Source organism: Rhodamnia argentea, chromosome 9 (assembly GCF_020921035.1).
Source record: "Rhodamnia argentea isolate NSW1041297 chromosome 9, ASM2092103v1, whole genome shotgun sequence".
Lineage (NCBI taxonomy): Eukaryota > Viridiplantae > Streptophyta > Magnoliopsida > Myrtales > Myrtaceae > Rhodamnia > Rhodamnia argentea.
Genome location: NC_063158.1, coordinates 12,541,013 through 12,563,523, shown reverse-complemented (window position 1 = coordinate 12,563,523; position 22,511 = coordinate 12,541,013). Strand labels below are relative to the sequence as shown.

Here is a 22,511-nt window from a genome sequence, read left to right as displayed (position 1 = left end):
AACATTCTTACTTCTAAGTTCTTAAACAGGAGAACGACTTTTTTCTAACCCCTCGGTTTTTCAGCAAAAGCTAGGGGAGTTTACTGAAACTTTGTTAAAAGTTAGGCTTCACATGTTCCCAGGTAATTGTAGAAATTATGATTTAGGTGCACGAGCACAGAGTTCCAATTACTCGGAAGCTCGTAAAATACTATCCCGTTAAATTGATCGGCTCCAAATTTTTCCCGAGACGGGTGAAAAAATTATCAAAAAAGTCATAAATATATCGCATTAGTGCCAATTCGATCATAAACAATCAATTTACTTCTAAACTTTTTGCAAGAGTATCAATCCATTTCATTTGGCCAATTTAGGTCGGAGTAGCTAACGTGGACGTTGGTCATCCTCATGTGGTGTGGCCAAGCTAACATAGATATTTTTTTTTAATAATTTTTTTTCTTTTAATTATTCTTTTTTTTCCTCTCACTTTGGTCGGCAACCATTGAGCAAGGGCCTTCGAGGCCGCGAAGGCCCTCTTTCTTTTTTGTCCTCTCACTTTGGTTGGCGACCATTGAGCAAGGGCATTCGAGGCTGCGAAGGCCATCGCCTTGGGCCTTCGCAGCCTCCACCGACCCTCACCAATGATTGTCGAGGGCTGGCTAGCTTGCCCAATGGGCAGTGAGGGTTGATGGTGACCATCACCAGCCAAATTGGTTTAATTGAAAAATTTATGACTAATTGATACTAATACAATAAGTTTAGGATTTTTTTGGCACTTTTCTCCGTTACAGATAGAACATCGTGGAATTGGAACAAAGTAATTTCCGATTATTGAGGGGAAAATCTCATGCTGGGTTTGATATCTTTTCTGCACATCATATTTCACTTTAAAAAAAAAGACATGTTGAAAAGTTCAAACTGCCACTTTTCTTTATTTTTGTAATTGATGTGATGCAAGAAACGCTTTCAGCCGAACAAGTCAGACTGTTACTTTCACACCACACCGTCTTGAAATATCTCCTTGAAAAGCACCGCAAGGTGTGTGTAGCCTTTGCGACATAAGATGTTTGTCATTGATTTTGATGAAACATACATAAGATGTTTCAGTTTCACTGTCTGACTAATTTTTTTTTGTGCGATGATGTTTATTTGTGGCAAGGATATGCAAGAGCAAGATTTCATACCGGAATTTAGTGTTCTCGATCTTGATCTTACTGTTTCTACTGTTGTTCCATGGTGAAGAAAGTTCAAATTTACACTGAATTACATGTCATCCATCATATACAAGTGAAAGCCTTCAGCTCTCCCTCTCTGCTTTTTCTTTGGGCCCAATTTTAAGAGCACAGAAAATCTTGGGTGGATCAGAGAGTGCCCAAGAGGACACAAGAAACCAAAGCTAAAATCTTCAACTCCCAATGGAAAGATAGATATAGATATCCCAAGATAAGAGACTTGTATGAACCCCTGCATATAAATACCCCTCTAACCTCACCACCCTCTCACAAGTCACGACCTCTCAACATCTACAAGTTTCTAAACACAAGGCGGGAAAAGCCCCACTTTGAAACCATGGCTGCTTCCACAATGGCTCTCTCCTCCCCATCCTTTGCCGGCAAGGCGGTGAAGCTCTCTCCTGCCACCCCCGAGCTCCTCGGCAATGGGAGAGTCACCATGAGGAGAGGCGTCAGGCCCGCCTCCTCTGGAAGCCCGTGGTACGGCCCGGACCGTGTCAAGTACTTGGGCCCGTTCTCCGGCGAGCCCCCGTCCTACCTCACCGGCGAGTTCCCCGGCGACTATGGATGGGACACCGCCGGGCTCTCGGCCGATCCCGAGACCTTTGCCAAGAACCGCGAGCTCGAGGTCATCCACGCAAGGTGGGCCATGCTCGGCGCCCTCGGCTGTGTCTTCCCTGAGCTCTTGGCCCGGAACGGCGTCAAGTTCGGCGAGGCCGTGTGGTTCAAGGCTGGGGCCCAGATCTTCAGTGAAGGTGGGCTCGACTACTTGGGCAACCCTAGCTTGATCCATGCCCAGAGCATCCTGGCCATCTGGGCTTGCCAGGTCATCTTGATGGGAGCCGTCGAGGGCTATCGCATTGCCGGCGGGCCTCTCGGTGAGGTCACCGACCCACTTTACCCTGGCGGGAGCTTCGACCCGTTGGGCCTGGCCGATGACCCTGAGGCCTTTGCGGAGCTCAAGGTGAAGGAGATCAAGAACGGCAGGCTTGCCATGTTCTCCATGTTTGGGTTCTATGTGCAGGCCATTGTGACAGGAAAGGGTCCATTGGAGAACTTGGCTGATCACCTCGCTGACCCTGTCAACAACAATGCTTGGGCCTATGCCACCAACTTCGTCCCCGGCAAATGAGCTTTAGAAGCAACATGTTTTTGCTTCAAGTGTGCTCTTATTGGTGTAATGTAAATTTGTGCAAATTTTATTGAGAGGTTAATGTGAGTTTTGTCGTTAATCCAGTGATCATTGTGATTTTTTCATTTTCATGATTCCAGTCTACTAATGCGTTGCTTCGACACGGTAATAGGCTGGAAATACTTATTAACATGTGTAACGAAAAATTAATACGAAAAGTCTAATTGCAGTGGCATCGGAAAAGAAGGGAGAAAAAAATGCATCATCATTGTTCAGATAAATTAGCATAACCAAGTGAAATTTTGTCAAATCTTTGGTTATAGAGTCAATAACTTAACAACCATCGAAGGATTTCCAATCCAAAGATTTATAGTCTTATCAATGTTTTAACTGATCAGAGGTTCATGCATTGCCTAGTTCACCGAACAAGTATCCATTTCAGAGATCATAGATGCAGTACAGAGCTCCTGACCAGGACCGTTGGAGAAACTTTTTTCAACTGAATGGCGATTGGTTATCTCGCTTTACAACTCAAGTCTTTTCCAGGGTCTTCGAGTACTTCATTGGAAATTCAATGTCCATGAAAATGTAGCATGTTGTAAATCAAACCGAAGATCCAAAATACAGCCACAACAGAAGTAGAACCAATGAAAAGAACATGGTCATGCTCATATCCGAAATGTTACAACACTTTATACAGTTATATATACACACAACTTTTCGTTGTTTATAGCTTAAAAGAAGCGGCGCAGACATCGCCTGCTGCCATACAACGAGTGAAAGAATAATTTAAAGAATATGAACACAAATTGCATAGGCTACGATGTGCTGCAAGTATGTACCAATCAATGGCACTGCTCTGTCAAAAATGATGAGAGAACATTACGACATTGAGGATGAACTCTCCATTCAGCTGCGCAAGATTGATATCTAGGTTTCTCTGAATGTCCACACATTGACTGAAATTTATCCTGCACCCGCCATGTAGAAAACTGTGCCATTGAGAATACTCTGGTTGACAGAACAAGCACTTGCTCCATCACAAACCATTGTCGAGCAATCTTAGCTTCATCGTGCTGCCCTAGCTCTTGCCACAGATCTCAAGTAGAGTTCCTCGTACTGTGATGCTGAAGGATCCCAACTGAACTCAATGTTCATGACCTTGTGAACTAGCTGCTGCCAGCTCTGTGGGTCATTGTTGTAGTGGTTAAATGCACGTTCCAAAGCACCGTTCACTCCCTGAAAATTGTGTATCTTCATATCACCACAAAGACCAAGACAATACAAAACTTTTCCTGGAAAGAGAAAGGTTATGCCTATCTGATTATTCCGGTGCCACAGGTCCCACTACTTTAAGCTTATATGCTGTTACCCAAACAAGTACTCTCTATGGAATCAGGGTTGAAACAGACCACAAGAGTTCTATGTTTCTTTGATTGCTTGTAAGACTACATTTTAGTTGACAGCGACTTCATCATACTTGAGTTGATAGATGTCTGATTAAGGGAAACAGCTTAAACTTAGTTTATATGCAAGCTAACAGTGTCAATTTGCTTTTGAAATTTAGGGAACTGCTTGAGAGGTTATTCTAGGAAGCTTTCGCATCTTTTTCCTTTTTTTTTTTTTTTTTTTTGCTTTCAGCTTTTCACTTTTGTCATTTGGCATCAAAAGCCAATCAAAAGCCCACCCAGAAGAAGATGCCCCAAGAAAAACTGTCCCGTCCCCAAGTAAAAACTTTTTTTCTTGAGCAAACTGGAAAAAAATTCCGTGAGATTTTTTTTATCAGCACAGAAATGAGAATTTCGTGAGCTACAATTTCTTAACTGCACGTTCAATAAAAGCCCACCACTAAAGCCAAAAAAGTTCATAGCTGAAGCAAAAAAGTAAGTCGAGGCCTTTGTTTGTCCCAAGCTTCTAAAATAAAACAAGTTTTATGATTCTCCTCGTATGGCTAGTTTTCAGCCTCATGAGTATCATATTTACCCAGATTCATCAGTTCGGTACCAACGACATGCTTCTTAGCCTGAAAAGTGGTTTGTTCTGCGAATCCTTCAATCGCCATCAAACTGCCTTCTAAAATTTGCACCAATGCAAGAACTTCACGGCACTCTTTGCGCTCCTTCCCTTTTCAGGTTGTGAGTTGAAGAAATTGCAGAATGAAGCACTTTTGCAGCTCTAAGAAGCATGTCGTTCCCAACGAAGTAATGCCTTTGACAAATATGCTCATTGTTGAAGTGGAAAATGTGCTAGGAGGGTATAAGTATCACTTGTGAAAGAGTTAGCATACAAATTTGAAAGAAAAGAGAGGCAATTCAAAATTCATGAGGTGAGCCGACAGAATTTAATTTTGAAGGGGCAAAGTAAAATTTACCTAGAATTTCGTTTTAAACTGTACTTAAAATTTTGACCAAAAAAATGCACTTAATTTTCCCAACTATCAAATCGTAGCGCCCCCTCCACCATTTTCTCAGCCTTACGTTTCCTGTAACTATCAAAATGATATTCGAATAAGAGGCAGGAGAGTTAGCAGACAGTAAGGTAAATTACCTGTTCATCGGCATTCAAGAATGTATATCCATTTCGAAACTGGAAAGGAATAGTTTCATCGTCTACGTCGAAAACGCTACAAAAGGCAAACCAAAAGATCCTCCATCAGTAATCTCCCATCAATGGAACCAAGAAACATGAAGACCGACTAAGCAACTTATAGTAGTCCCACCTGTCATTTAGTCCACCTGTCTTTCTTGCAATGGGTATTGATCCATACCTCATTGCTATCATCTGCACAAGGAAAAATTATTAGATATAACAAGAACACAGCTCTAATTAGTGCATGTAAAGGATGCTTGGATCCATAGACATGAAACATCTGAAGACCATAAGCTGGCCCCACAGATCAAAAAGTTGTTAAAAAATTATTCTGAGGAAAACTCCACATGAGTAATTTAGTAACTCACAGCAACTAGTTTTCTTCATCTATTAAACAATTTGCATATCTGCAAAATATGTGCAGAATGTACCTGGGTGAGACCACAAGGCTCAAAGATTGATGGAATGATTAACATATCAGATGCTGCGAAAATGCGATGGGAAAGAGACTCGTCGTACTTCAATATCAGCCGAATGTCACCATGATTTTGAAATTGCTTTGCAATACCCTCAAACTCCCTCTGATTTCACAGTAAACAAGAGACACAATAAAAAAACAAACGTCAGTCCATACAAGTGAATGAAATTGGCTCATCATATCTGTGGCACCAATTTTATGCAGATGATAACTACAACATGTTTCAAAACTGGTTAAATTAACTCGCTGTAACCATGACTTCGATTAGATTCAAAGCACGGAAACTATAGTAAGTTGAGAATGTCTCCGTGCTACAACGATGCACGCATACGATTATGAACCCCAGTATATGTATGCGCGCGTGCGCATGTGTGTAGGATTTGCAACTTCCAGAATAAAATGATCATCTTAAAGAAATAGATGTGGTGAAGTTACTTCACAGTATATGAATATTGATGTGCAAGCATGTGCATCACCAAAATCTTCAACTTCCTGAAACTTGTATGATGTACATGGAACTACAGGGGTGCTCCTTGGTTAGACTATATGAAGGTCCATCTCATTATGGTCGATATGATGTGGATGTATAAAATGAGCTAAAGGTTTGTGTATGGCATAAAGTAACTGATCTGTTTAAGATAAAGGAGCATAAAGTTGGAAGCTCAATTAAATCAGCTGTTGATTAGACTGTCAAAATAGGAGCCACGATGTCCAGATACTTGTGTGCAATCAATCAGTCAAGAGCATGGCAGCAAATCTGGCCCTCAGAACAACACATGTAATTGACAATTTAATGCACAAGAAATGGTGTCCCATTGCACAAGGCTCCCACAAATAAAGGGGACTAAAAAAATGCCCCAACCAGGAAAAATTCACAATTACATATATAAGCATAGTTGCACACATGCATATGTGCATGAACATTAACCGAGTTCCATCCATAAGAATGGGAAAAGAGAAAAGTGAAGGAATATCTGAACACTGGAGGAAAATTGGTCCGACATTATGAAAAGAATAAGAGTATCATCAGTGTTGTAAGAGCAAAATTTCACACCTATCAATGGTTAAGTAATCCGATATCCCTACTAAACAACAACTGAATCACATGAAATGCCAGGAAGAAATAATATGGTAGGTGTCAGGTTTGCTGGACACAACTCAAAGTAACTCATTCGAAATACACAAGTTACATCCACAACAATTATAAGATCGCTGTCATTTTCTAAAAGTTTAAGCTGCAAAATGAGTCACTCATGAGAAGGGATTTGGTATAAAAATAAACCAGGACAACTAGATACAGTGGGGGAGGCAAATGACAGGTCTTGGAGAGATATTTGAAAACAGGGATTTTTGCTACCATTGCCTATTATCTATAACAAAAGCAATCAAATGAAAGTATGGTTTTAGTGACTCTTCAAGAAAAAGGAAACGAACTGAAAAAGCACTATACAATAAACCATGATCAAGAAGAGTAATTCAATCCAACATCAGGCGGGGACTATCTTATCAGAATGCATGCATCAGAACTTTAATGACTAATTTGCAAAGAAATATAATACACAAAATCTTAAAGGGTTGGTCCACTTGCAGAAAATAAGACTAGATGCCATAAGATGACCTCATATGATAGATTCACATTAAGAGAAATTCCACTGTAGTTTGCAAAAGTCCATAGACAGAGTCATTTTATTAGTAACTGCACGAAATATGGTGAAATGTTTGTCAACACGCAGCCTCACACAGATCAGCCAAAAGCTCTCTTAGACCTTTACAAGATAATTAGACAACTATTTGATTTCCTATTTCAACTAAATAAGATGGTGGATAATTAGCTACCATGTCAAGTCTTGAGTTATTCACCTTTCATGCCATTCAAAAGCTTTACATTAAAAAAACCCAGTAGGTGATGTCTTCTTCATTTGACTATAACTAAACTCTATACAACACCACCAGAGTTTATCCGTGTTCTTTTATTTTGAGTTACTATAACACCATAACTTAAACCTGAATAAGCAAATAGTAGTCATTAGAACCCATGATTCCCTAAGCCAAAAAGACTTCTCTAAGAGGATAAGTACAACAGGATTCCACGGAAGTTCCACAATTGTACCAGATTCCCTGTAAAATAACAAACAACTGAAGGTAGAACTCTAAGTGAATTATTACCTGAATATGTGGCACAGGACTTGAACCAAGTAGTAGAAACTGCCCTCCAAGCTCCAGTGTTCGGTACAAAGCATGCCTAATAAGATGTACACCCTTTTGTGGCACCAGTCTTGTTATGCAGCCCACCTGATCAATTCATATTTGAGCGACTGAGCATGATAAAAAGCAAAAGAATTGGAATTTCACAAAGCAATTTGCTAAATCTAACAGCACCGTGAGTGACAACTTACAAAAGGGGTACAAAAGAGGAAAAGGGAAAAAGAAGGTCAAGCATAAGTTAGAAAAGGAAATCAAACCAAACCAAAGAAGTTGAATACATAAAATTTATCATCTCACCCGCCTCGATTAAAATTAGACGTGCAAAAGAGGAAATTGAAAAGCCAAAAAGAGCCAAAACAAATCAGATGAAAACTTTGCTTCTCAAGAAGTAACTGACATGAAGAATCACCTAAATTTAGGCTACTTTTCATCCCGCCACACTTCCAAAACTTTATCTCAAGTCACACTGATTTCTAGATGGTTTCATATGGATTACTTCATCAAGCATGTTACAAAAACTAAATCAAGAACTTGTGTTTAATTCAATTGGAAAACAACTAGAACTTTCTCTAGATTCATATGGCATTCCATGTTCCATTAACAATCACTTGCAATTTTTTTTTTTTTGGGGTTTACGGCCATTATCTCAAGTTTTGGATCTATCGGATCCATTGACACAAATAGTTCATTGGAGGAATTTGAGTTATTTCAGCTTAACATGATTTCAAAAGGGGAGGAACTTAAAGTACAACAACATGATTAACAAAGGAAACAACGTTGAACCACCAAGAAGCAATTTAACCTAATCCATCAGTTGGATTCAGCTTGAAACTTGTGAAAAAAATTAATTGACTTGTCTGGGCATAGGAGGGAGGAAGAATATTTCAGTAACAATGAGAGATAAAGGAAATCTATCATTCTTGGATATATTACTACAGCACCGTCACTGAATTTGTGTTTCATCCATTTATTTTCATGAACATACCATTCCATAAATTAACAATGCCAAGTAAGGATGTCAGATCCTACACAAGCACATAGCAATGCAGACTAATTGCACGGGCAAGCTATCGTATTAAAAAGTATCAAGATGCAGACAAATTGAGTGTATTTTACAGCAATCTAACACCCCTGAGTTGTCAAATATAACAAATTCAACCATGATAGATTACAGCTTCTTACACAAAACAACAATAATTTGTGCTATAAGTGAGCTCGTGACTGATTACCATTGGTTTCGAGGCATTTGCAGAAGAGAGACCTAGTTGCCTCCTTATTGCTCGTTTATTTTCTGCTTTTCCTTGGATATCATTAAAACTGTACTGAACTTCAAGGAAAGCATCAATTGCAGGATTCCATTCATCTGTGTCGACACCATTAAGAATTCCGACAAACTTTTTACTATGGAGATTCAGTGTTGAATGCAGACCCTTTCCACCCTGTGAAAGACAGAAAACATTTACATTTACCCTTCTTAAGCACAGAACATTTCTGTCAACAAAAAAGGCTCAGAAGTATCGGCTAGAACAGTTCTGTCAGACTTGTTCAGCATTAGAAACTCAAGATATCCCTTCAGACTTTCTAGAACCTACTCTTCTGAAAACTAGTCTAAAATGGCACTGATATGAATTGTTTCCCAAATAATGCATATGCAGAAGTTCATAAAAAATGAAACTTTCATCCATTAAACTACTATGCCTTTAAGAGTTACACAATCAATAAAATGGAAGAAGGTATGGAAACGAAAAAGATGAGGACAGAGACTCAGCAATATGCAATCTTCACGGTGAGAAAAAGCTAATAAAGTGGAATTTTGTGGCGCAGAAAGCTTCAGTAGCTCGCTGAAAAACAACATAACAGAAACTATACAAAACATTAAAAGCTTTTAGAGAATGCACTTTATCTAATAATCACAACTGTCCATATTTTGGCATATGGCAGAAAACTCTACAATGTTAATGATAATACAGTAGATTGACTCCTTTAGATGCACCTGCTTGCTATATAATTTAGCTCTCATTTCTTTGCATTCTGGAATCATGTTTTCTTTCCTATTTCTTAAGTGAGTTATTCTGGAATAATAAATACATCCAATCACCACAATAAGGTGTACCCTTCCTTTGAGAATGGCAGTGGTTAATGGAATTGAGACAATGTAGATACATCTATCCTATGACAGATATCAAAAGTTGAAAAGAAAGGTTAATTAAGCCACAAGCAATTGAAAAAAAATTATTAACACCAAAGGATGCAGTAGAGTATTCAACTTGATCATCGTCTTTATTTTCACAAGAAAGCTACTGCCTTTTTACTCCTTTTGCTAACTGACGTTACTAAAATTATGTTCCTAAACTTATTTGTTTATCCACCTGTGACAGGACTCCTCATCAACAAGGATAACAAAGTTAACAGACATTCAATGCAGAAACCTTCAATTAGCATTTTAATGGCAGCCATAGTTTCCCCTTCTCCTTCTTTGATATGTAGCTCATATGAACCCTCAGTATACAAAAATATGGTACTATGACGACATAATATGCAAAACATCAAGCACCAGCACCATAAGATGTAGACTACTGTCCCTAAGATTTAACATGTACTCAAAGCAGAGAGTTACGGAGGTTCATATGTCTATTGTGATGCATAAGCACAGTTTCTAACACATAATTAAGAGTGATTGATTATGCCTATTCACATAATAACTAACTAGTTATTGAAGGTTATAGAGGCAAACTTCTGCTCATCTGCGGAACAAATATGATTCGATTATTCAGCCTATAATCTACAAATAAACAAGTTCATGAACAAGAGAGCAAGCAAAAGTAAAGGGCCAATGACCATACCTCAGCTGTCCGGACCTCCTGTGCATAGGTTGGAGATACTGTTGTGACAATATTGGAAAAGACAACTGCACCCTAGATAACGTGATTTGGAAAGAAGAGATTAATCCACATATATGAACGTGAAGGAACTTTCACAGAAATATACTCAGAAAACAGAAGACATATTCCAGACAGGTTCCTCAAGATTCTAAACTTATACTCAGAAAAAAGAGAATGCTAAATGTTGAGTAGAGCATGCATGTATATCTAGAATACAAAATAAAAAATAAGATGAAGCTCCAAGTTTTGCTAAAAGGAAAGACCACTTCTGTTCAGTCTGTACTTTCTAATTCCAGTTCAGATAAATTCCTACCAAACATTTCATCATGACTCAAACTTTCTGTTCTCTCTAATAATGGGAAGCAATTTATACCTTTACAGGATTGACCCTATCATGTGCAGAGTTGTCCTGCATTCTATCTGGCCTGTTTAGTTCTTGAACATCGAGACCACATGATGCCAATTCCGAAGCAGGTGCAGTCCCTTGATACTCAAAGTTGTGGCATGTAAAGCAAATTCTTGCAGAATCCAAGCCTTTTGGGGCATACAAATCCCAATACAATGGTGCCTATGATTGCAGATGATTGCTGGTATGAGAATCAAGAGTGAGTCTCTCAAGAAAAGCACACTTAAACCGACAACATTTGCAATTGAACATACAACAAAAGCTGTTTGCCAATCGTGGCAATGGATAATGTCAGGTCTCTTGCCAGATTGAAGAAGCAACTCCAATGCTGCACGACTGAAAAATGAAAACCGCCTGAAATCATCATGCTCTCCATAGAATTGTCCTCTCCAGAAGAACTTATCGGGATGAAGAGGCTCAATAAAAAAAACGGGAAGGCCTGGATGAAGAAGTCAAATCAGCACATGAACACGAAGATCAAATGAGGAGCAAGAGATAATAAGAGATTTCTAACCATCGATTGTGCCAACCCAGACTTTGTTTTTGTACAGTCTGCCATCAAAATAAGATTCTACAACAGCATCTAAGGCCTACATAAGATAAGTTGAACATAATCTGTTAAGTGAAATTGCAGATGTTCAAATATTAACTCAAACCATCACAGAGTCAATTACCCTTAGGTCGAGCATACGGTCATATTGCATGCAGTCATATTTCGGAACAATAATCTCAACATGGTGTCCTCTCTTCTGGAGTGCCTTGCTAAGACCAGTCACGACATCCCCCAACCCACCAACCTGACATATTTGCAAAAGGAGCAGTCTTATTGATTCTGAATATAATGTGAACAATGCAACCAAAACATATGAAAGATGCTTAAAGATAACACAATGTTTCATTGCTAAATTTATCTATGTTCATAGAAACAGAAAGATGACTCCGCTACTTTTTCAGAATGAGAGATACCTAATTTAGCTGCTAAATGGTCAAGGTGGCCTAATAAAAAAGCTATTCAAATTTGCACGACATTGTAATTTGTTTGCATACTAGATGTTGGATCGTTGTCAGTACAACTGCTCATGCTTAGATAGAGCTAGAGTACTGTTAAATTTATCTAAAATTTTGGTGAAACTCAACATCAGTAAGCATATCAGCCAGATCAGACCTCACTTGTTCCATAGTCTGCCAAACATTTTTACATCATCATCTCATCAAAAAGCATGAATAAAGATGCTAAGTGGCTATGAACCAATGCAGACGCTAAAAGATCAGGAGAAATAATTATAATGACATAGTTTTAGGAACAACTCCAATTCTAAAAATTTCAGTTCGTGATGGCTATTTGGATGATGAGGGCAAGTATTGGTGTGACGTAATGGTTACTCCAGAAGAACATCATGTAAAGAGCCTATCCAGCATGCATGGGAAAGGCTGCATGTCAACCATCTACACCATTGACCTCGCAATGCGAGAAGCCATGCGAATGGGACAGCTTTGTTTGTTAAGCTAATGCTTTTGGTGACAAGTGACAACAGCTGATGACTTAAACTAGGAGTCACAAAAAGTACAAAGTCTTAACCAGTTCAGTAGTCATGCAATTTGCCATTTTAATTCAGTCATGGCCATGCTTGTGTTAAGTATCTGTCCATTAACATCCACTTTCATTCTTGCAGATAATTATTCAATAAGGTTCCAATGATAATTCAACCGAGATTAACCAAACTGTGTGGACAAATACTCAAAAAACCATATATCCAAGATGCATACATAGAAACTTCACTAGGAAGACTAAAAAAGAGAAAGCTTCTAACCAGAAACTACATAGGTGCTAGTCATGAACTTCCTTTGGAGGTACAATGAACAAAGAGAAATGACTTGCAACTTTTCTCAGTCATATAACTGCCACATGCAGTCTTTACAAAGAAGTTTAACAAAAGTTTACCCAAAAAACAAAGGAACATGACTAATATGAAAGCTAATCCTACAACCAGTATCCTACCGGGGCTGCCACAACCACAACTGCCACAAAATTAGTGGTGACATGTGACAACTGCCACAAACCATTCAACATAAGGGTAACTACTGTAACAGCAGAAATTAACGTAATTGGAACCAATGTTTCACCAACACATCAAAAGATCAAGTATTCAATTTTGTAGCTGTCTCGAGCTTTACCTTAGCAACAGGTGCCATCTCTGCAGCTATATGAACGACATACAATCCTGGGCTAAATATCAACAGAAGGAGCAAATTAAACAACAGAAACAGATTTAGCAAAATTTTTCAGTGCAAGGTAGTACCTCGAGGGTGCTGATACGAGTCTTAAAAAGATGGCCAAGGCCTCGCGTTCACTTTTGTCTTTGCATTCCATATACGCATCACAAATGTGTCTATCCCTTTTCCACACCATTTCTCTCAAAAGCTTAGCATCATCAGCAGATATTTTTTTCTCAAGTAACCAACCATCAAACTTCAACAATAAATGGCTCCAAAATCCATGTGGCATATCATCCACCGGTTCATCAAGCATCCTTTTCCTGCTTTCCTTTTTCAAGGTATTGAGAGTATCTTGAAATTCCTTAACGGATTGCTGATATAACTGAACATACGAATGAATCTCTTCGTCCGACCTCTGAAGGCGCTCCTCTAACAGCTTAATCTTTTGGTGCATCAGTTCATTATATTGCTGCAATTTTTCAGAGGACACCTTGTAAACGTTGGCTTCTTCAAGAGTCTCTTCCAACTTATCAACCTTCTTCCGCAGTACCTGGTTTTGCTGTAACCCTACAATAGCTTGATCAGCCAGTGCAGTGGCCCTATCAAGCAATGGTTGCAAATTTTCTACCTTTTCCCATAGGTCCTTGTACTCAAACTTTAAAGATGGAAGTTTGGAAATATCTTCCTGAGAAACTGAAAGTTTAGATTCTAGATCCTTTAGAGCTGACTCAAGATGGAACCTTTGTTTTTCCAGCATCATCACACGCTCATCTGTGTCCTTAACACTATTAAGCTCTGCCTTAAGGGCTTCGATGTCACTTTTTAGAGAGATATTCTCTGCCCTCAGGGAACTAAGCTCCTTACTAAGGAAATGAGAGCTAGTTTGATACGATGAAGGTTTTTCTGCATTCAATTGGATGTTCTGATTCTCATAAATACTATGCTCATTCTTTTCAATGCTTAGCTCACTTCTTTGTATCAATTCGCTCCGTAGCTCCTCTAACTGATCTTCTAAAAGTTCTGCATGCATCTTTTCCCGGGCAGCAACTCTTATTCGTGCATCCGTTTCTGCTAACTTCATCTCCAAATTGTTAATTTCTCCGTGCAGTGCTTCCTTCTCAGAGAGTATGTTATCAAGATCCTTAAGTGCACTCACCCTGGCTTGGTTGAGGAGTAGAATATCTAGCAAGTAGATGACATACATGAGCACACCATTTCTTTAAAACTTAAACTCCAATCAAGGCAAAAAATTAGGAACTTGCAATTTCTTACTCTTTTCCGCACTCTTTATCATGCCCATCAGATCATCAACTTGAATACTGGATAAGTGCTGCCCCGTATCACTGACAATCGCCTCCAGTGAACGTGAAATTGGTGGGATGGCACACAGGAAAATGAAAATTTAGAGCTTATCACATTTCCTCAAAGTCACGCGTGAATTATTTTGCAATCTATCTCTCTCTCATGGTCAACAAGTGACCAAAGTCTAGGCACCATATGATGAAATCAAAAGCATAAAACACAGTCAAAACATACTCTCAAATTCCCAATTTGCGAGCTATTCATGAACTAGAACCGATGTGCACATTGCATACGCATATCTAGACAGGAAAAAAAAAACCAAGAATTCACTAGAAATGCTTCAAGAAGAATACCAAATTTGTCTCCAACGCCGTACTGTTAGAAACTTCTTCTGTATCAACATTCTCATTCTCCACATCGATCACGACTCCATCGGAATCATCTTCCTCAGATTCAGACACAATTTCCTGATCGGCGCTACGCGCGCTCTCGGCCGAAGCACCACCGCCTTCGCCCTCTCCATTAACAACAATCGAAGGCGGCCTATCCGGCGAAGCCTTCTTAACTTGCGGTCTCCTACTCCGAGAACTAATCATTACGCAAAAACAAAGTGAGAATCACAACTCGCGCCCATCCCCAAGAAACCACGAAACAATCAACCTCCGACCGCTCCTTCGCACGCCCGGAATCGGAACCCGCGGAAATCGAGAAATCAGCCAGGCCGAGTACCTGAGACTGCGCTGCCGCATCTTGCAGGAAGCGGGGAGAACCCGGCGGTGAGAGGCGAGCGAAGCGAAGGGCCGCGGGAAGCTCGAGTCCCTCCGGCTCGGTCCACTCAGCCCCCGACTCAGCAAGCACGTGGACATCGCCGCGGCCATTGGACCCCGATCGCAATGCTCGGACAACGGTATCTTCTTCACCGAGCAACCACCATTAGCCAGTGCCGAAACGGCGCTTGTTACAGTCATCGCAGTTGCGGAGGCTTCGAATCTTCGTTCTCGCTTTCGTCTTTTTTTTTTTTTTTTGGTTGGGTCGGAGAAATGGTTACGGTGCGCGCGGGTGTACAAGAAAACAAACGGTTGGTCGCGGTTGCGAGGCGCTTTTCCGAGAACGTTATCCAGATCCGACGGTGGGAGGTCGGTGGGGTCCATACGCGATTGGGGGACTAGCGTAGTTAGATGAGGGTTAGCGTAGGGGAGAGCAGCTCCAGCGGCAGGAATTTGAAGCAAGGTTTCTTTAAGAGGAATCGATGTGAGATGGAACCATCAATTAGGGAACCTTGATGTAAGAAAATATCCGGTCCGAAAGAAATGCAACTATATATGATAAGTAAGGGTGATTTGTCCTTATTTTAGAATTAGGAGCTAGACCAGAATGGTCGGTTCTCAATTTGTGAAATCGGAAACCGGCCCATCCGGCCATAGAGTTAAGAATCCACCGTATCTTCTTTTCTTTTCTTTTTTCCGTTCTTTCTTTCTTTTGCTTATTCCCTATAAGACTATAAATGTTGTTGCATAGTCTAAACTGGGCAACAAGACACTTTTAGTGCAAAAAATTATGCATGTAGATCACTTTGATGCTAAAAGTTTCAATCGAATCACTTTAGTATTAAGTTCTTTGAAAAAGAATCACTTAAGTGCCAATTCCGATATTCTTTGCCGGAAATCCAACGTAGAACTTTTTTATTAATATATGTCGTGATGTAGCTCATTTGAGGTCCATTGTGGCATTTTCTTTTTAAATTTAAATTTTTATTTAAAATAATTTGAAAAATAAGCTAAACTTTTTTAAAAAAAAAAAGCTAAAAAATTTTTAGAAAAGAAAAGAAACAGTTGACAGGTGGCGAGGAGGGCCGTAGCCTCGCCATTGCTGCCCCACCATCGCCGACAATGGTCGACGACGATGGGGCATGGCTAGCAGGGTGTCGGCAACCCCCGCCGGCCGCAAGTGAGGGTCGCCGAAGATCGGGGCAAGGGTCGGGGACGATGGAGCAACGGCGGCGACAGAAGCAAGGGTTACAACAACCCTCGTCGCATAATCTGCTTTTTTTGTTATGGTTTTTTGTTAATTTTTTGGGCTTATTATTTTAATAAAGTTTTATTTTAAATTTTTTATGTTAATTTTTCTTTTTTAAAAATTTAATTTAATTTTTAAATTTATTTTTGAATTTTGAAGTCCACGTGGAATCCAGTGGACTTCATTATTTTTTTAAAAATACTAATTAAAATTTAAAATTTAATTAAAAATGCCACGTATTTATTTCACCGTAAATTCTCGTTGGAGGCACTAAAGTGATCATTTTATCTCCGATTTGGCACTAAAGTGACCCAATTAAAATTTTTGGTATCAAAGTGATCTTTGTACACAACTTTTGGCATTAAAAGTGTCTGTTTGCCGTCTAAACTACTATATGAGTGATGTTAATAGAACAAGCTCATTGAACAAGAGGTGTCGAGCCTCGAGGGAGTAGTGAGCACTGCATGACTAAGATTGAGAGAAGTGAGAGTAAGAGGCGTATGGTACGAGCGTGTGTGACTAAGTCTAGGCGAGAAGAGAACGAGAATTAGGGTCTTGAAATTTTGAAGTAATAAGAAGTAAAAAATCGGTGCGATTCGGATGGTCCAGAGGGGTAGGTCTAGCCATGAAACTAGGAACCGGTTCCCAAGTGATTCGCCCAAAATCGATAAGTTCGATTCGGTTCGATTTGATTCTTTTGCTCACCCCTAATAATAATTAGCATAACCGAATTTTTCTATCATCTATCGAGACATCAAATTGTCCATGATAACTTAAACCGATCATCCCTAGAAGATAAGGGTGATCGGTTTCTAGTTAGTCAACTCTCAGCTTGGTTTAGGTGGGATCGGTTCGAATCCCGATTTTAAAAGAGAATTGGTCCATGTAATATTTTTGGTTAAAAAACAAACAAACATACATACATAGTAACAAGTCGCACAATTTCACTATGAAAACATACGCAGATCAATTGATTGTGATTATTTATTCATGTTGAAGGTTCGATTCTCGAATGGATGCAAAAGTGTTTTGTTTTATGTTTATTTATTTAAAAAAGGCTTCCGAACCGGTTCTCGGGTAGATACTGCGATTCCGGTGGTCCAGGCCGGTTTGGTCCGGTGCAACACCGGTCGAATCCGATTCGGTGGTCGCTCCCGTTGGGAGGACACAAACCGCTAATTTGAGGACAAGTGCCTCCACTCATTGACTTTGTTGAACAAGTTTCAGAATTATTCTTACCAAAATTTCGAATGGGGAAATTCTCTTTTCTCATATGTCTAGGGTGATTTCAAGTCTTGATAAATTTGAGTCTTATTTGAGTCAAACCTAAAGTTTCTTCATTTTACCTTATTAAGATAAGAATATGGCAAAAAATCGCATGATTTTTGTGTATCTCGTAATAGAGAGCACGTTAGATATTTATAATCAATCAAGATTATGCGTAATTAAAGGGATATATACGATGAACGCGTTTTTCCATTCTCCATTTGGCTTCGACACTCCCTATTATAATGTCTTTACCATATCTTCCGTTATGTGGCTCCCCTTTTAGCATTGTTCTTCTTGTGAGTCTCCGGCAAAAGGACATAAGGAAGAGCAAATTATGAGGCAAAATGTCAAATGAACTTGCTGGAGTTATTGTTTGCTCCTCTCCGCTCGCAACTTCATCATCAGTTACATTCACGCAATTCCAAAACGCACGACCCCGCAGCGTTTTGCCGACGACTCCCTCACCACCTCAGCGTCCAAGAACACGTGTTCGTCAACACGACGTCGAACTCCTCCCCGATTCCCCTTGCTAACTCCTCCGATCTCCATGCCAGCTCCCTCGCCTCCATTCATTCCCCTGCGCCATGCGCCCCGGGAGACCGGCAGACCCGGCGCCGAGCTTGATGACATTCTTGCCGGCGAGAGGGGAACGAGTGGAAGTGGGCTCCGGTGGAGAGCCACTTGGAGAGGACGAGGGAGGAGTCCCAGAGGCAGGATCTGGTGAGCGAACTGACTAGGGACCGAACCGTGGACGTTGTCTTGTTTGAGGAAGGTGTATCGGTGCGACTTTCGATCTCCCTCGTGGTCATTAATCCCTACGTCTGCGAGCTGCTTCATCGGTTAATTTTCAGTTCTCCGTTCGAGGGAACTAACAAATGATAGAATGGGGAAAAGTGTACTAGAAGTGCCATAACTTGTGTACGATTCACTTGAGTGCCATAACTTTCAAAACGTTCACTTAAGTGCCATAACTTTCAAAAATTGTTCACTTGAGTGCTACGTCGAGCAAAAATCGTTCACTTGAATGCTATAGTAACTTTTTTGGCATGCCACGTCGCCTTTCGGCGTGCCACGTCAGCTTTCCGCGTCTACGATAACTTTCCCAACGTGCTATAGTAACTTTTCCAAAGATCTATAGTAACTTTTTCGATCGTTCACGTCGGCTTTTCCAGGTTGTCACGTCAACATGGCACTCAAGTGAACGATTTTTAAAAGTTATGGCACTTAAGTGAACGTTTTGAAAGTTATGGCACTCAAGTGAACGCCGTACAAAAGTTATGGCACTTCTAGTGTACTTTTCCCGATAGAATGCTATGGATTGGACCTTTTTTCTATTGGTTCCGTGACTGCCATTGCCAGCTTGAGTTCAACGAGTTCACTGATCGGTTCGACCTTTTCATCAAAGTTATGGAACTTTTTGGCTCAATCTCTCTTCCACGAATCCTCCTTGTGGAGTCTATACTTGCTCTAAAGGCTTGTCTGAAGTGAAAAAAAGGAAAAAGAAAAAAGGGGAATAGTAAGGGAAAGATAAGAAGAAGAAGAAGAAGAAAAATGGGACTGTGAGGAAATAAAATAAATAAATAAAAAAGAAAGACAATACATTTGACCAAATAAAAAGATGAGAATAATGCTAAAAGGCGGACCACACAAGGGACAGTATAGTCATAATATTATGATAGGGAGTGTCTAAGTTAAATAAGGAATGAAAAAGCACGGTCCATATACAATCAAGGAAAATATGAAAATCATATCCCTAATACCTTTTTAAGCTCAAGATAATGCAGAAGATGTAAATTGAAAAAGAATACACTCGACGAGATGTGCTTTAGTGAAGACATCAGTAGTCTAATCAACCGATACAGTAGGGACAAGATGAATAAAGTTTAAGCAAAATCGAAAGCAACGACTAAAACGAAAAACAAAACCGAGAACTTCACTGAGCATAATTAAAGAGAGAGAAAGAAATCTCAAAACCCTAGCGCCACCTCAAATTAGAGCATTAACATCTCCCATTCTGAATTTGGCCGGACTGCTTGTCACTTTTATCTTGAGCCTTGGAAGCAACATCATCAAGATGTTGCTGGTACACATAAGAGAGAAACCCCCATATTGCCAACGCCATGGCAATCCCCTTCACTCCATCCATCTTGTCATCCAAAAACACTACAGCCAACACCGGGACGATCGGCAAACCCACGACCGCGATCACGTTCGAAAACACCGACGACACCTGGAAGATCAGTCCTCCCATCCCGATCGCAAACACCTGCCAAGTTATCGCCGTCCAAACTAAGGTCATGACATAAGAAACCTTCCCTAGCGAAAACTCCTCCATTTCCTCCCTTAGTCCCTTCCACTCCCCGCTAGCAAATAGCCCCACCAAGACGATGAATGTCGCGACCATGGACTCGTATGTCAGCAGCTCAAGATCATGTAAATCGGGTCCTTCCTCTGGACCTTCCGGAAGTAAAGCTGCGTGAGATTTAGTATTAATGCGCATCCAGCTGACGCGATTAATGTGCATATAAACCCGACCACATACTTTCCGGTGGACACCGTAGTAGTACTATTTGAATCGGTTTGGAACACTAAGAGGGTAGATGAGACAGTCAAGAGCACTATAGAATTGATTGTCAAGGGAGTGAACTTCTGCGAGTTGATGAAGAAGGCGAGTAGGGCATTGAAGCCCAGTTGCGACGCGGTGATTAGAGAGAAAGTCGACACAGGGAGGTATTGAAGTCCGACCGAGAACATCATAGTGCTCGCCGCGAAGATTATGCCGAAAACAACGTAAACAAGCGCAAGCAATCTCGAGTCAAGAGCGGTTTTTGTGGTGGAAGAGGGCTTGTTTGGTGAGAAGAATAAGTAAGGAATGAGGATTGGGAATCCTGCAATTTGAACAAGTGTTTCCATCCATTTGCTCTTCCCTCCTTTCTCATAGTAGAGTCTCCCCCAAGATTGTGGCTATTGATTGACCTGAGAGGACAAACAGCGAAAATACCGCGATTTTCAGCCAGCACTTGTAGTTTCTTGCCGGAGACGGGGCGGCCTCGGGTTCGCCGGCGTTGCTCATGTGGGCAGGTGATTTTGTTTCTCTGGATTCTTCATCTGGTATCAAGCACATAACTTTCGGATTATGACTTTATCTAAAGCCGGATGCGCAGACATTTGCTCTAAAGTTTTAGGTACTAGAGTGCGACACAGATTACACTTTCTGAACACTTGCATATGAATTCAGCAACAATAAGTTGCACAAAAGCAAGTCACTTGAGCACAAGAAAAGACACTCAAAGCCAACAGGAATGCAAGCTGATATCGATCCAGTTAATGTATGGAAACAGGTTTATCTAGTCTGAACAAGGCAAAAATAGACAGCTTCCTTTTTTCCCATGAAGGAAAATACTATCAAGTAAGTAATAGTCAAGGAAACTAGAAAGAAAATAAAACCTGCCAAACACCCAACACAGATCACAAGCATTTTCACCTACCTTTTGCCTCATGCCATGGATATGGCCCATGAACAAGAGCTAAAAGTTCTGGACATTTAGCTAGAACTCTAGTAAAAGAGGCAAAAAGGACTATTACTTTCATTCTGAAAATATACTGATCTGGTGCTCTATTCCTACTTGTGAAAGTCTCTACTTACCCCTGACGCTGAGCTGAGTCTCCTGAACTTGTTCACCCATGGAAACTTGTCAATTGATCCACCTGAGAGAGTCTTTGTTCTGCAGAGTCCCCAATAATGTTCAAGCTGATATATTTATAATGTCTTGTCTATGCACCATCCCTTAATGGGTGGGTAATCAAGTACCCTTTTACATCATTCTTTGCCATTATCCTCTTCCTTCATTTATTTAATTTCCACTTTTTAACGTACTCATCAGAAATGGGAAAGCGCCAGAATCAGACAAATTGCACTGATTTTTGGAGTTAACAATGATTTTTCCTTCTAGACATGATGTCACTTTTCAACCATCCTACTGGCCGGCTGTGTTCTGCAGTCCCCACTAAGTGGAAGACTGCCTTCCACAATTAATGAATAAATGCAGATAAAGAAAGGTGCTTTTCAGTTGTTTATTCTTTAGATTAAAGGTCTGCTTTTTTCACTCCCAATTTGATTTAGACACTCACTTTCACAATGTACTGACCATATTACCCTTTACTTTTTTCTCCTTTAAAATTCTATATCGGCAAAAACTCAAATGTGAGGTCCATCTAGGATTTTATTTTATTTGTTTCAAAATTTTCTTCCACTTCCCTTTCACTACAAAAAAACACGGATTTAGCCACGAAAAATTTGCTACGGAAAAAATTCGTCGCTAATTTCCGATGAAAATAGTGACAAAATGAATATTCGTCGCTATTTGCGACGAAATAAGCGACGAAAAAATTGGTCGCTCATTAGTGACGAATATAGCGATGAAAAATAATTCGTCGCTAATTTGCGATTAAAATTCCCACGAAAAATTTTTCGTGGCTAATTAGCGACGAAAATAGCCACGAAATATTTTTCGTGGCTAATTAGCGACGAAAATAGCCACGAAATATTTTTCGTGGCTAATTAGCGACGAAAACGGCCATGAAATTATTATTCGTGGCTATCTCCTTTGCAACGAAAATGGGATTCGTCGCCAATTAGCAACGAATGTCTATTTTCGTCACAAATTCATTTATTAAAAGTTAGCGACGAAAATCGACATTTGTCGCTAATTAGCGACGAAAATAAACGTTCATCACTAATTAGCGACGAACTTTTGTTTTCGTCGCAAAATTAGCACTATGAATAAAAATAACAAAGAAAACA

General features: G+C 40.1%; 2 protein-coding genes and 1 pseudogene across 3 annotated transcripts; 1 reads left to right on the top strand and 2 right to left on the bottom strand.

The window, feature by feature from the left end:
• Positions 1-1,479: 1,479 nt before the first annotated feature.
• Positions 1,480-2,447, top strand: LOC115730786 (chlorophyll a-b binding protein of LHCII type 1). Its single transcript, XM_030661392.2, has one exon. The coding sequence runs from the start codon at positions 1,549-1,551 to the stop codon at positions 2,341-2,343; it is 795 nt and encodes a 264-aa protein (XP_030517252.1). The 5' UTR covers positions 1,480-1,548; the 3' UTR covers positions 2,344-2,447.
• A 535-nt stretch (positions 2,448-2,982) lies between these two features.
• LOC115730785 (probable starch synthase 4, chloroplastic/amyloplastic) lies at positions 2,983-15,405 on the bottom strand. 2 transcript variants are annotated; one of them, XM_048285379.1, is made up of 17 exons: positions 15,152-15,405; positions 14,776-15,010; positions 14,393-14,474; positions 13,204-14,302; positions 13,079-13,130; positions 11,578-11,700; positions 11,418-11,493; positions 11,158-11,342; positions 10,871-11,065; positions 10,459-10,530; positions 8,845-9,054; positions 7,577-7,702; positions 5,364-5,513; positions 5,063-5,124; positions 4,891-4,966; positions 3,411-3,582; positions 2,983-3,314 (listed from the first exon to the last, which is right to left on the bottom strand). In XM_048285379.1, exons 1-16 carry the CDS (start codon positions 15,388-15,390, stop codon positions 3,412-3,414), a joined length of 3,153 nt encoding a protein of 1,050 aa, XP_048141336.1. In that variant the 5' UTR covers positions 15,391-15,405; the 3' UTR covers positions 2,983-3,314; position 3,411. The 2 variants fall into 2 exon arrangements, with proteins under 2 accessions (XP_048141336.1, XP_030517250.1); XM_030661390.1 differs by having other exon boundaries at positions 2,983-3,582.
• A 4,131-nt stretch (positions 15,406-19,536) lies between these two features.
• Positions 19,537-21,518, bottom strand: LOC115731509 (annotated as a pseudogene).
• Positions 21,519-22,511: the final 993 nt, after the last annotated feature.

Excerpts from the sequence above, each read along its gene's own strand:
- LOC115730786 (XM_030661392.2), top strand. The coding sequence starts at position 1,549 with ATGGCTGCTTCCACAATGGCTCTCTCCTCCCCATCCTTTGCCGGCAAG.
- LOC115730785 (XM_030661390.1), bottom strand. The coding sequence starts at position 15,390 with ATGACTGTAACAAGCGCCGTTTCGGCACTGGCTAATGGTGGTTGCTCG. Across the intron at positions 7,703-8,844 it reads CAAATGCCTCGAAACCAATG|GTGGGCTGCATAACAAGACT; the intron begins GTAATCAGTCAC and ends TGAATTGATCAG. Across the intron at positions 5,514-7,576 it reads GTCCTGTGCCACATATTCAG|AGGGAGTTTGAGGGTATTGC; the intron begins GTAATAATTCAC and ends CTGTGAAATCAG.